The following is a 13,850-nucleotide window of genomic DNA, read 5'->3' on the forward strand; positions in this document are numbered from 1 at the left end:
GTGGATCTGTGTATGTAATGAGTGTGCACGTGTCCAGTGTGTGTGTATGCTGCCCTGTCCTCTCCAGGGCCACGGGTCACAGTCCGCTCACTCAGCCCCCAGGCCTCCAGAGGCCGACTCCTGGACCCTCTGGGAACACGAGGTCCTCATGCTGCCTTCCAGGCTGCCCCAAATCTGCTCTAATGTCCTAGACCACCACGCCCCCCGAACCGCCACCCCCTCCTTTCCTCCAGGCACTCAGCCGCTGCTGCTGCTGCTGCCGCCGTCTAAGGAACTTGCTTACTGGGTGGGTGATTGTCTCTTTCCCTTGGAACGCCGGGTGAGGGCTGTCATTTTGGTCCCTGCTGTGGTCCCCACTGGGCCTGGCACAGAGTTGGGAGTCCAACTGAATGAAGTAACAAAGGAATGAAGAATGGATCCCCCCAGAGGCGGGGGCAGGGTCAGGGGGTGGCCAGGGTGCTTGGGGCCCCAAGGCCGCTAGGTGCAGATTCTGCCTGTATGCTGGTTCTGGGGAGCCCCCGTCCGGAGGGCAGAGGATGGAGGTGTGAGCTGACAGGGTGAGAGGCTCTGGGATAGGCCCTGCCAGGAGTGTCCGAGGCAAGGGTACCACCACGGCCCCCTGAACATCCAGGCGGGCACAGCAGCCCAGGGACCTGGGCGTTGAGTGGAGGCTCGTCCTGCAGCCTGGACACTGCAGTCACCCCTACCCCAGGCGGGGGCCTCGCTGCCCCGCCAGCTCCCTCTCAGACCAGTCCAGGTAGCTCCAGGGATCTCGGTGCTGCCACTGCCCTCCCCACACCTACAGGGACACAAGTCACATCACACTCATACAGGCAGATAGAGACACACCTGAGCACTGGCTGTCACACGCCTGAGGTCCCCCTACTCTCGTGGCCCCAGGCCCAGTGAGGTGGAGTCGGTCCACCACGCACCTCCCTCTCCCGGCCCCACCCCTGGGCCCCGCCCCGCCCCCGGCTGCAGCAGCACCTCCCCCGCGGGCAGAAGCTCCGCCCCCAGCATCTGCCCGACGGTGCCCCGCTAGGAGGAGGGAGCAGGTAGGGGGCCTAAGCTCTGCACTCCTGGAGGACTCAGAGGTGCTCCAGGGACTCAGAGATGCTTTCCGCAGGCTGGCTGCTTTCCTGCAGGAGTTCGTGGATCCCCTGAAAGCTTTTTGGAAAAGATCTGTCTCTAAACACAAAAGTAAGCATTCCTCCTGCCTCCCCCAATAGTTTCCCTGTCCTCCATGTTCATTTGTCTTCTCCATCTTATCCCAGAGGGAAAACCAGAGGAAAGAAGAGGTGGGGGAAGAAAGGAAGGAAAAAGAAAGAGGGAAGCAGGGAGGGAAAAGCAAAAGAAAAGAGAAGAAAGTGAAACCAAACCCAGCACTCAGCCCCTCCCTGCAGAGGAACCCAAGCACTGGGGTGCGGGGGCGGGGGTACTTCCCGAGCCTCCCCGCCCCACCGCATCCCCACTGCCCTGTCCAGGCCCCGAGTACTGGGCTCTGAGAGGCCTGGGGTGCTGGAGGGAGAGGGATGAGCGCGGCTCCCTGCCCACCAACCCCTCCCCGCAAAAGAAGACCGTCAGGCTGCCCGGCCCTCAGCCTCCATCCGCCTTCTCTGCCCGGAGGATGGCTCTCCAATGGCCCCTCAGGCAGCAGCAGTGGAAACTAAGGTGCCCTCATCAAAACCAGCCAGCGGACCGGCCCTCGCACGCACCCAGACTCTGGGCCCCTCGTCGTCGGCAGGAGTCTGAGTCGCGGGGCCGTCCTGGGGTTGGCTGGGCCCCGCCGGGTGCTCCCCTCCCCCTCGCCACGCTGCAGTCTCCCCACCTGGTCCCCTTAACTCACTCCCCCACGCCCACACTTCTACTTCTCTCTGCACCAGCGTTTTTGCCCGCGGAGAGGGCAGCTCGCTCCCCTCCCTGAGCCTTGGAGGACTCAGCCCCTGGGTTTGGGGATTTTGCTCAAACCCTCACGGAGACCCAACCTCTCGGTTCTAAGTTTCATTCTAAGGCAAAGAGGGAGGGGCCAGCCCTCGGCTTTTCTCTGTCTTGCAGACAGAGACACTAAAACAAACTCAGGCGACATCCTCGCGGGACCTGCAGCTGTCCCAGCCCCGAGGAGGAGCCTTGCTGTCCCCAGACAGAAAAGCGGGGAGCCTTGGCAAGTTCCGTGGCAAGCTCTTCTCCAAATGTGCAAACCACAGACTTCACCGGACTCCACCCCCCCTCCCGTTGTGAACAGAGGTAACGGTCAAGTATCTCACGTGGCCCCAGCTCTTAGCGTGAAGTTTCCAGAGGTGCTGCCCTCCCTGGTGCCCTCGCAGTCCAGGCCTCGGCCCTTCAGGTGGGAGACCGCAGGCTCAGAAGAGCTGAGGACAGCGCTTGCCACCAGGACGCATCGGCGCTGTGTGTGGGGTCACCACCAAGGACGGCCTCACGCACCGGGCCGCGTCCTGCCTTAGCAGGGCCAGGGCCGCCCTGTGCAGCCCTCCTCCCAATGGGGCAGCCCAGGGGTGGCAGGGCAGGTGCCTTCAGGTCGGGCCCTGACAGCAGCCTTTTTTTAACAACTCTGGTCAATCTCTCCCTGTCGGCCCAGGCGGGTCACCCAGAGCTAAGGCAGGGCCCAGTTCAGGGACCTCCTTTTCTTTCTATTCAGGAAGAAATATGGCAAAAACGAAAGCCACAGAAAAACCAGCCAGGCTCCAGTGACTTTTGGATCTAAACGGATTTATTTTGTGTGTGTTTTTCTTTCTTCAGTTTCGTAGCAAAAGGAAAAAGAACCCAACGAAATACAACAACACAACGAAACTTGCAACGAGTTGGAGTCTCCTGCACCCAGCAGAAGCAGGCGCTGAAGGAGTGCAGGATGGGCTGCAGTCCGGGGCTGGGGGCTTGCAGGGGCCAGAACACCGGCCTCCCCACCCTCTCTTCCGGCTACTCCAAAAAGTGATCAGCTCTTAAAAGAAGAATCCACAAAAAACGAAACACATTTTAAATTAAAATAAAAACACTTTCTCCACCCGCCCCCATGCCAGGAGATTCAGGCGAAACCTCCTCTTTAAAGAAATTGTTTTTCTGCTAGAAATACTGTGCATTACTTTTCTTCTTTCACTTCTCTTGAGGGTTAAAATAAGATATACTTTCCCGGGAGTCATAAATACGATCTGGTGCATAGAGAAATAGCAGCTCGGGAGTCCGGGCCAGCTCCCACCCCCCTCCCCCCGTGGAGTACAGTAGGGCAGCAGGACTGAACACAGCATAGATAATTCTCCTCGGCTTCAATCTCTAGGGGACGCCAGTGGCAGGGTGGGGGCTAGGCAGGCAGGAGGGCAGGCAGGGGCCAGGCCCCTCCGAGCGAGCGACACATGCTGGGACACGCGACGTCCGAGGGCAACCCCGGCCGGGAAGCAGGGAGCCTCCTCTAGGGCTTTCTTTTCTAATCACCGAACAAAATAAATATAAATACTTCGAAAATAAGACCGCTTTAAAAAGGAGTAGAAAAGGGCAGGGTAGGGAGGCCGAAAGAAAGGAAACGAAGGAGCGCGAAGGAGCGCGGGGCGGCGGCGGAGGCCCTCGCGGCGGTCCGGGTGAGGTCGGGCGCAGAACCGCATCTCACGTATGTACAAGCGGACGCCAGGAAGGACTTCGACCCGGCCCAACTCTCCCGGGAATCGCCGCGCTCCGAGCAGAGGAGTCGTGGTAGCGTCAGGACGGCCACCCGGTAAGGTGCGCGCGCCGGGAGCGAGGAGGCCGCGCCGCGGAAGGGGCCTGCAGTCCGGAGCCTGCAGACGTCGCAGCGGGGCTCGCGGGGTCGGCCCGGCCGGAGCCGGCGGCGTTAACGCGTGCGCCCGCGCGCGGCGGGCGCCTCGGCCCGGCCATGCGTCCTCGCCCTGGGCCGCGGAGTCCGAGCCGAGGCCCCGGGCCGCCCGCGCGAGCCTCTTCTCGGCGGCGGCGCGGGCTCGGGGTCTGGTGCTCACAGGAAGAAGTCGGAAGCGCCCTTGGCCCCGACTCCCGGCGAGGACTCCCGCGAGAAGCCGGCTCCGCTCGCGCCCCCGGGGCCGCCCCGGCCGGCCAGCTTCTCGTATTTCTCCTTGTACAGGTCCCGCTCCTTGGCCAGGCGCCCCACCTCCAGCTTCAGCTGCTCCACCTGGCTCTGGAGCTGGCACTTCTCGCTCTCCAGAATGTGCCGCTGCTGCACACGCTTGAAGCGGCACGACTGAGCGTAGCCGCGGTTCTTGAGCGTGCGCCGCTTCTGCTTCAGCCGGATGACCTCCTCCTTACTGAAGCCGCGGAGCTGCCTGTTTAGCTCGCGCACGGACATGGACACCAGCTGGTCGTCGGAAAAGCGCTCCTCCAGGCGCACGTGGTGGCCCGTGCCGCCGCCGCCATGGCCCGCGCCGCCGTGGTGGTGGTGGTGGTGATGGTGGTGGGCGGCGTGGTGCGTGCCGTGGTGGTGGGCGGCGCCCATGTCGTCCGCGCCGCCGCCGCCCGCATAGCCCTGGCCCCGGAAGGCCTCGTAGGCCGCGGCGGACTCTGGGTGGTGGTGCGCACCGTGGTGCCCGGTGTGGTGGCCGCTGCCGATGAGCGCCTCCACCGCGTCCTCGGGCGTCAGGTTGAGCGCCTCGGGGTTCAGGTGGTGCTGGTAGCCGCTCATCCAGTACAGATCCTCCAGCGCCGGCTTCCCCGAGGCGCCCCCGACGGCGCCAGGGCCCCCGCTTGCCGGCCCCGGGGCAGCCCCGACCTGCGCCGCGCCGCCGCCGCCCCCCGCGCCGCCGCCGGTGCCCGGGCTGGGCGCGCAGAAGCTGGGCGAGGAGGGCACGGAGGAGCAGGGCGTGCTGAGCGGCGTCGAGGATAGCGAGCCGGGCGGCAGACGGTGGCAGAAGCGCTCGGCCTCGGGCGGCTCCTTCTTCACCTCGAACTTCATCAGGTCGAAGTCATTGACGTACTCGATGGCCAGCGGGCTGCTGGGCAGCTCGGCGCCCATCGCCAGCTCCGCGGCCATCGCCCGGGGGGGACCGCCGCCTCGCCCGGCTGAGCCCCAACAGGAGGCGGGGGGGGGGGGAGCCACGGGCCTCTCCCCCCCCTTCGCTCCCCACGGGCGGCGGGTCCCTGCGGGGGCGGCGGCGAGAGGCGCGGGCTCCGAGCCGAAGCGCGCGGGGAAAAGTTTCACGCAGCCAACTCAGGGGTGGCCACTGGGGACGCCGCCGGTAGGGCCTCTCGGGCAGCCCTGGGTCGCTCCCCGGCGGGTGCAGGCCGGCCGCGGTCCCCTGTTCCCGAGCCGGCGGCCGGGCGGTGGCCCGGCGGGTGGAGGTGCGGCCACCGCCTCCGGCTGCTCGGGTTCCCCTCGCTCCGCCCGCGTACAGCCCGGCCCCGCCTCCACCGCCGAGCGCCGAGCCGTGCGCTCCCCCTTATAGTGCCGGGCGCCTGGGCCCGCCTTTCTGGGAGGGGTACGCGCCTCCAGGCCAATCGGAGCCCCAGACCCGTCGCTCTCATTTGCCTATCCCCATGGCAACCCGGAGCCCAGCTGTCAATCTCCTGCGGGGAACAGCTGTGGGAAGGGGTGGTGACCCGCCGCCAGGGAGAGGAGGGGCAGGGCCCTCTGGTGGCCGCCTCGGGGGACTGCACGAGCAGAGGGCGCGGGGTGCGCGGGGCGCGCGGGGTTCGCGGGACCGGGGCCGAGGCCTCCGAGGCCTCGCGTTCGCGACGGGGCGGCCACAGAATTTCGGGGAGCCAGGGGTGCTCCTCGGTGCCTCCTTCCCCTGCAGCCCAGCTGGCCGTGACCCGGCAGCCTCTTCCCAGGTTTTTTTTCCGGCCGGCCGGCCGGGAGCCCGCGTCCAGCCCCGCTAGCGTGGTGGCGCCGGGACATTCCGGTCTCCCGACACGGGTGACACTGCACGGCCTGGCCGGGCGCTGCGCGGGAGCGCCGGTTATTTTTAGCTCCGCGGTTCAGGCGGGTTCAGGAATTTAGTCAACAAAGTTGCTGGCATCTCCGTGCGGCGGGATCCACCGCGGGACGCCCGCCTCCAAGGGTGTGCGGCGCAGGTGGGGAGGCAGTCGCGCGCAGGCCGGCGAAGGGGGGGCGCCAGGGACCCTAGGACGGGGGCCTGAGCCGCGGGACGGGTGAGGCCTTGGAGGGACCCGGGGTGGGAGGGGCACTCAGGGCCAGAGGGCCGCCAGGCCAGCACCGCATTAGGCGTCCGGGCTCCAGCTGCCCACCTGCCCAGGTCTGGCCTCTTGGCGGGGGTTGTGGCGCAGAGCTGGGGAGCCTCCAGTGCGAGGAGAAACCGGGAGGGCTGGGCTCAGGGAGCGGAGGTGCGCCTATTGCCCAGGGCGCGGTGACAAGGTAAAGAACGGTGGAGCAGTGGGTGCGCCCATAGCAGGGGGCGGTCCCTGCCACGGCCCTCCAGGGTCAGCTGAGATGGGAGGGCATGACCCAGAGAGGCCCCCAATTCTCTTTACTGTTATGTGACTTTTATAATTTAAAAACTCAGTCTTAAATGCAACCATCTATGCGCATAGAAGCAAAAGTCTGGAGGGACTGTGGGCAAGACGTCACCAGGGGCAGCCTAGCCATGTGCTGGGGGCGTTTATCTACCAGGGTTTTTACCTTGTTCCTGGCATGAATATCTAATATTTTATAATAAGAAAAGTGTCATACAATGGGGAGTGAGACCGCACTTCTTAAGATGTCATGGGGGTGGCCCGGCCCCATCTGCACAGTGGGCACCTCTTGCCCCTTCCTCCTTTCCCCCACGTCCCTCCGGGTGGGGCTGGGCTGTGAGGCAGGGCCATGCGGAGAACAAGGACCCGTCCCACGGGGATGGCCCAGCAAGTGGCAGAACACAGGCCCCAGGCCGGGGGTTTGGGCTCTAGGCCAGATGCGTTGCCAGGTCTGGGGCTCCCTTTAAAGCCCTCGGCGTTCAGAGGGGTGATGGCGAGCTGGTGGTACGTCTGCCTGTCTGAGGGGGAGGGCGCGTCTGCACCGGGCTGCTGTGTCTGGCCACCTGGCCTCTGCCCCTCACACTGTGGCTCCAGCCAGGCCGCTGGACCAGCTACGGGTTTGGTCCCACGCTTGTGCACATGGGGGCCCTCCTCACAGCTCCTGGCCTCAGGCCGAGGGGCGCCGACCTACAGCCGCGCCTGGGCTCTGTGGCACCCCCCGTCCCGCCCAGTCGTCTCGTCTCGTCCTGAGACACGCAGTAAGGCCCACCCCAAGCCCACCCTGGACCTCCTCGAGTCCTCTGCTCAGCCACACCAAGTCAGGGACAGTTCCCGCCACATCCAGCCCCAAAACGTGATGCTCAAGGATGCTGGGCCCCGCGCCCCCGCCCCAGCCCAGAGCCAGCCAGCCCCTCACTCTGTCACACACGCAGGTCGCTCATTCACTCCCTCCACTGGGGAAGGGGACCCAGTGCAAGGCCTGCTGCAGAGACTGCATTCAGAACTGGGGAGAGGCACGGGGCCCTTCGGGGCAGCCTGGGACCAAGCAGGGTACCCATGTCCCTGACTGGCTTAGGCACCCGGTAAGCTCCCTGGTCCTGGACTTTGCCTCGGGGTCGGACTGGCTTCCTAGAAGGTCTTTGGGCCAGCAGGCCTGGCCTCAGCTCCTGGCGGTCCCCAAGCCTGGGGAGCCCTCAGTCTGCTCCCTGACTCTGCATGGCCTCAGCTGAGCTTTCTTCTCTCGTTAGTCACAGCCGGGCAGGTGGGAAAGGGGCCGAGTCCCCGTATGCAGGCTTTGGAGGGCTCGCCCGACCACCCGGCGCCCTGCACAGTGGGCAAGACAGGCTCTCCCAGCCCAGGGAAGGTGCCGCCCCTTCCTGACTCAGGTGGTGGGCTCCAGGCTGGCTCCTTTCCCTTCAGACTCCTCTTTGCCACTTGCTGGCCTGGGGTGGGGGCAAGTTCAAGGAGGTGCTCACAGCAGGGTCTGGGGAGCAGAGGCCGCGAGGGACCAGGGTCCATCCTGTCTGCCAGGAATGGCTGGTAGAAGGCCACAGAAACATCATACAGGTGTACTGTGTGCCCCGGCCGTGGCTGTCCTCTCAGCTCCCTGGACGGTGGAGGCTGGGAGAGAACACGCCAATTCCATGTTGCCCAGAAAACGATCGCCTTCTTCCCATCCAGCGCCACCACGTCCTCTGGGGGCCTCTCACACCCACCAATCAGCACCTGAACCCATGGGACTCCACAGGACGCACCCATGGGGCTCGTCAGTAAATGTACCCCAGAAGTCTTTACTGAGCACATTGTGTGCCAGGCTGCCTGCCCGAGGGCAGTGTCCACTGCCTTTCACCAGGGAGGTGGCCCTGGTGTGTGGGAAGCGTGATGCAGCCAATACTGTGCTCATGGGCTCTGCAGTGGATGGTTCGTCCTGGGTGCAGCTGGACGGCTCTCTCTGACCCCGACAGCTGGGAGAACTTGAAGGCTAGAGTGACTGGACAGCTGATGGCTGGCAGATAATGGGGGCTGTAGCTGGACTGGCATCTCCACACGGCAGCTGACTGGTTGGGCTTCCTCGCAGCATGGTGGCTGGTTCCCAGAGGGAGTGTCCAAGAGAGGCTGGCGGACGTGCCTGGCATTTTTGTGAGGTGCAGCAGTGCTCAGCCCACATCCCAGGGGGGCACAGACATAGTCTCCTACAGGTCACGTAGAGGAAAAACACTACACTGGTACAGCATCTTTGGCAAATACAGTCTACCAGAGTGGGGATGAGAGAGCAGGAAATAAACCGTAAAATAATAAGTAAATTATCCGTTTCCCACTGCTGTGCAGGAAATCACCACAAGTCCAGCAACTTCAAACAGCATCTTTATTCTCTCAGCGCTGTAGTCAGGAGTCCCGCAGGGCTAGGGTCTCAAGGTCAGGGGTGGGTGCATGTGTGCGCATGCGCGTGTGCGTGTGCGTGTGTGTGTGTGTGTGTGTGTGTGTGTCTCTCTCTCTCTGTCTCTCTAGTCTGGAGGCTCCTCTGGGGAAAGAGACCCCCAAGCTCCCTCAGGTGGTCAGGACCATTTCTCAGAGTCTGAGGGACCAAGGCCCCAGGCTCGGGGGGCTGGAGGCCGCCCTGGCTCCCTGCACCCCATGACTGCCCCAAGGTGGCCAGGCCAGAGACAAGAGCCTCTGGAGGAGCCCCGCCCACCCGATGGGGAGGGGCCACCACAGCAGGTGAGAGAGGGAAGGGTCGAGGGGGCTTGGCCTGATGTTGTGGAGGGATCAGGTGCCTGTGGTGCCACCTCTGGGGACCACAGGACCGCCCATGGGCAGTGCTGCATCAAAGTCCCAGCTCAGCGCCCTGGGCTCTGGGCAAGTCCTGTTGCAAGGGTTAAACGCTCCATCACAAAGTGCGGCGCTGCAGGGTCTGCACAGCCGCTACCGAGCTGCCTTATGGAAGTCACAAGGTGAAGCCCCAAGACTCCCGTCCTGAACAGCCGGCCCCAAGCTCTCCAGGCTGGGGTCAGAGGTGCTGCTCAGCCTCGGGCAGGGCCCAGCTGAAGGCCTCTGCTCAGCCCCACTCCCTCCCTCCGGGGATTTCTTCCTGAGCTCAGAGCGCAGCCGGCTGGTGCTCTCCCCACCCAGGGGCTCATCAGCACTCTAAAGTGAGGAACCAGGGGGCTGCCCTGGTGGCGCAGTGGTTGAGAGTCTGCCTGCCGATGCAGGGGACACGGGTTCGTGCCCCGGTCCGGGAGGATCCCACATGCCGCGGAGCGGCTGGGCCCATGAGCCATGGCCGCTGAGCCTGCGCGTCCGGAGCCTGTGCTCCGCAACGGGAGGGGCCGCAACAGTGAGAGGCCCGCGTACCGCAAAAAAAAAAAAAAAAGTAGAGATGAAAAGTGAGGAACCAGGTCTGCATACTCTGTGGGGTGGGCGGTGCCTCCCTGGGGAAGGGCTCAGGCCGCTGGAGAGACACACCCGCCCCCTTCCAACTCCTCCCAGCCCCCAGGAGAGGCCAGGCCCCTGCCCAGGCAGCAACTCCTCCGGACTCCACGTGGGGGTCACCTTCGCGGCCCCCAGGCCTCCCCAGTGCACCCCCCACCTCGGATGCCTCGCCTCCCCTGGCGCTAGGGGCCCAGATTCTGAGGACCCTCAAGCGGTGGACCAGGTCCACGCCACCTGCGGGTCACCTGACTTCAGGCCTCACCTAGAGGGCCTGCCAGCCACGGCTCCCTGTCCTTGGGGCCATCACCTGAGAGGCTGCACAACCTGCCTCACTAAAGCAAAGGGCAGTTCACCTGAGGGGTGGCCGGATGAGGATACGGGCTCTGCCAACATCTGCCCGCGGGGCCAGGCTGGGGAAGCTAGACGGCCCACAGCTGGTCCACTCAGTTCCCTGACGGGCTGGGGGCCCTTTTTAAAAATTAATTAATTAATTAGTTAATTATTTTTTTGGCTGCGTTGGGTCGTTGCTGCGTGCGGGCTTTCTCTAGTTGCAGCGAGCGGGGGCTACTCTTCATTGCGGTGAGCAGGCTTCTCATTGCGGTGGCTTCTCTCGTTGCGGGGCACAGGATCTAGGCGTGCAGGCTTCAGTAGTTGTGGCGCACGGGCTCAGTTGCTCCGCGGCATGTGGGATCTACCCGGACCAGGGCTCGAACCCATGTGCCCTGCACGGGCAGGCGGATTTTCAACCACTGCGCCACCACGGAAGCCCCTGGGGGCCCTTTCTTTCTTCACAGCTGGGTCTGACTCCAGAATCCACCATCCTGCCGAACTGGCACACGTCAGGCCCCAGCGATCAGCACGAGACGAGGGGACCCCTGCTCCACTAGACTGAGCAGCGCCACCGCACGCTGACGCTGGGCAGGACCCTTGCCACGAACCGGCCTTGGTTCTTGTCACCTCTGGGGCTGCCGCAGGGACGTGCCATCACACAGACAAGGACTGGTGGAGAGCAGGACCCCCGGATCCTCACCTTGGCCTCCTGGGGTGGAGTGTCCATCCCTCCCGAGCCGGGGCTGGGCCGAGGGGCCTTCTTTGGCCAATGCGACCCTCGAGGATGTAGTGTGGGCGGAGGCCCGAGCTGCACCCACACGGGTGGCCCTCTTACCCTTCAGCCAGTGCTGCCCTTACAACCCGGGCCCAGAAGGAGCACGTGGAGGACAAGTGGCCGTGCAGCTGACCCGACTCCAGGCAGAGTGTGAGGCTGCAGGCTGGGGAGCAAAAGGGCCCCCAGCGCACGGGGTGGTTTGTGATGCAGATCCCGGGGCGGTAGTCAACTGATACAGAGATGCAGGCACGGGGCGGCCACCCCAGAAGGGAGGCTGTTGGCACATGCTCACCAGGGGGAGCACAGCTCACTTCCCTGGGGGTGTGGGGTAAATACCCTGAGTGCCCACGCACCCCTCTAAGCCTGGGCAGTGGCATCCAGCAGGGGGCCAGACCCTGTCCGAGGCCCCCGTGCCCTCAGCCAGGGCTCCCCAGGCCTTGGGGCCAGAGACGCTGCCTCCTCCCTTGGGCCGCCCTGTCCCAGGCCTGGTGACAGCTTGGGGCAGGTCCTCTGGCCCCAGGCTGTGGCATCCAACATGCAGCCAGGCCCCTCCTGGGTCTCTCCCAGCCACAGATCACACTGGCCTACCCGTGGGGGACAGGCTGCCCCAACCCTCTGAGCCATCCTGGGGCGGCAGGGAAGTGGCCCATGTTCCTGCCCGAAGGCACGGAGGGGCTGTGCCTCTGCCTCGCCAGGGCCAGGTGGGCAGGTGGAGAAGGAGTGGGGGCCACTGGAGGGGGGTCTGTGGCCTGCCCCTCACCTTCCCCTCAATCTCAGCCCTCCAGGTCACCCTGGGGTGGCACCCCTGGGGAGGCTCTGGGGCCCCTGGGTAGTGTGCGTCCACCTGAGCCATGCTCAGCGGGCCGGGCAGCAGTGGGGTGGCAGTCAGGACAGCCACGAGGACACAGGACAGAACCTTTATTGCCGAACACAAAACGCCCGCCAGGGAGGCCTGCCCGGCAGCCTCTCCCTGGGCAGGAGGCCTGCGGGGGGACCGGGGTGGGGGTGGGGGGGTGCGCATTGCATGGCCGCTGCCACACCCACAGTGGGGACGGGCCTGGGGGTGAGCTCTGCCGGGCACCCCTCGGGGCAAGGCTGAGGACCCAGGGGTGGGCGGGTGGGTGGAGCCCAGCCCGAGGGAGGCGAGGCCTGGGCACTGATCTCGCAGGGCTGGGAGCCAGGCAGGCAGAGCGACGGCCCTGCAGCCCCTGGGGGGCGCTCTGTGGCAAGCGGTCCCTCCTCTGGGGCGGTGGCGGGCAGAGCCTCCTTCCTCTCCAGGGATGAAGGGCTGAGGTAGGCGTGGGCCGGCTCCCTGGGCCCTCACAGACGGGGTTTGATGTGCAGCGATTTCCCTGTTCCGAGAGGGGCAGAGGTCAGGCACCGGAAGCCCCCCAGCCAGGAGGAACGCCCCGCCTCCCGAAGCTTCTGGGTCGGGGACCGCTAGCCGTGGGGAGGGGGCTCTGACACCGTCGTCCTCTCGTCCACCACCCACCGCCCTCCCTGGGGTCCGGCGTCTAGCAGGGTGCAGGCCTGGCCTGTGGGGCTGAGAGCTGCCCTGGGTGGGGGAGCAGAGGCCTGCCAGGTGGGGCAGCCCCTGGGGAGTGGGTGGGTCACGGCGGGAGCCACAGTCTGCAGGCTGAGCTATAAACACCAGGGGCAGGCGGCCTGCACGCAGACACAGCACAGGCTCGCACCTGGACGAGTCTGAGGCGGCCAGACGGAGCCCCTGATGTGAAAAGCCAGGGTGGGTGTGCGCAGTTGCTGGGTGAGGGGCGGGGCTGAGGCCCCTGTGCAGGGTGACATGCCGGGGCGGGAGGGGCGCGGTGGGAGAGGCTTCCCACAGCAGAGCAGGCTCCTGCCCTGTGTGGCCCATGCTCACTGGGCGCCAATGCCCCTCCCGGCCTGTGAACACTCCAGGCCAGCAGCCCCGCTGACCACAGACGCCTCCGTGTGGCTGCCCATCGGCACGGCACTGTCCACGTGCCCCCTGCCAGCCCGCCTCTCCTCTTGGGACCCCACTTCAGGGCCGAGGACCCCAGTCACCGGCTCAGCCAAGCCAGTGCCTAGAGGTCAGCCCAGCCAGCCAGGGCCCCCGGCCTGCAGACTCCACCGGCCTCTGCCTGAGGGCCTTGGCCCCCCTCTTCCTGTCCTTCCAGCTCCCGGGAGGTCGGCAAGGCCTGAGCAGGGAAGGAGGCTGATGGGGGCCCCCAGGCCAGTGGGGGTCTGCAGCCTCTCACCCACCCTGCCTGCTTCCTCTGATTCTGGGGCTGGTTGCAGGGTTCCTTATCTTACTTAAAAAAGAAAAAAAAAAAAGAATTTTCGAAGGTGGCTGCCTCGGGCTGTCTGCTCCCTCCCCCCATGCCCCAGTGTGTCCTCCCGATGGAAGGAGCTGGTGACCAGCCAGGCCGGGTGGGCAGGTAGAGGGCCTGGCCGCAGCTTGGCGCCCGTGACGCGGGGGCTGTGAGCAGGCGTGTGAGCGAGCTCAGCAGAGCTGTTAGAAAAGGCTGCAGCAAGCGTCTTCCATTAACGCTACAACCGTGAAATATGACAATAAAATGATAGCCGTATGGTCGCAAATTTGCAGCCCGCCGAGCTGCGTGGGGTTTATCGTCACTCAAACGCGCAGAGAGCTGTAAAATGTTTACAGAAAGGGTCGTTTGCAGCCATAAAATCCTCTTTTCTCTCCTAAACAAGGCTGAGTGGAGCCATTTACCAAGCCCCAAATGTTCATCGGGGGAGAGGGAACATCTGTTCTCTCCAGGAGCGTGCAGTGATCTTCCAGAACAAATTAACAGAAATGGGTGCCTTCTAATTAAATCAGCCCTCGGCTGGGGCGGTCTGTGCAGGCGGCACTGCTGTGCTCGCACCTCGCCGG

At 64.9% G+C, this 13,850-nt stretch overlaps 2 protein-coding genes across 2 annotated transcripts in view; both read right to left on the reverse strand.

Moving 5' to 3' along the window:
- Nucleotides 1-3,973: 3,973 nt before the first annotated feature.
- MAFA (MAF bZIP transcription factor A) lies at nucleotides 3,974-5,002 on the reverse strand (the record flags this gene model as incomplete). Its single annotated transcript, XM_079722619.1, has 1 exon — nucleotides 3,974-5,002. One exon carries the CDS (start codon nucleotides 5,000-5,002, stop codon nucleotides 3,974-3,976), a length of 1,029 nt encoding a protein of 342 aa, XP_079578745.1.
- Nucleotides 5,003-12,093: 7,091 nt separating this feature from the next.
- The window catches only part of ZC3H3 (zinc finger CCCH-type containing 3), a 78,968-nt gene continuing 77,211 nt past the window's right edge, over nucleotides 12,094-13,850 (reverse strand). Inside the window, exon 12 of the mRNA XM_079722781.1 lies at nucleotides 12,094-12,327. Within this exon, the coding sequence (XP_079578907.1) occupies nucleotides 12,296-12,327 (32 nt within the window). The 3' untranslated portion in view covers nucleotides 12,094-12,295. The remainder of the gene's footprint in view (nucleotides 12,328-13,850) is intronic.

Source organism: Hyperoodon ampullatus (genome assembly GCF_949752795.1).
Source record: "Hyperoodon ampullatus genome assembly, chromosome: 17".
Lineage (NCBI taxonomy): Eukaryota > Metazoa > Chordata > Mammalia > Artiodactyla > Ziphiidae > Hyperoodon > Hyperoodon ampullatus.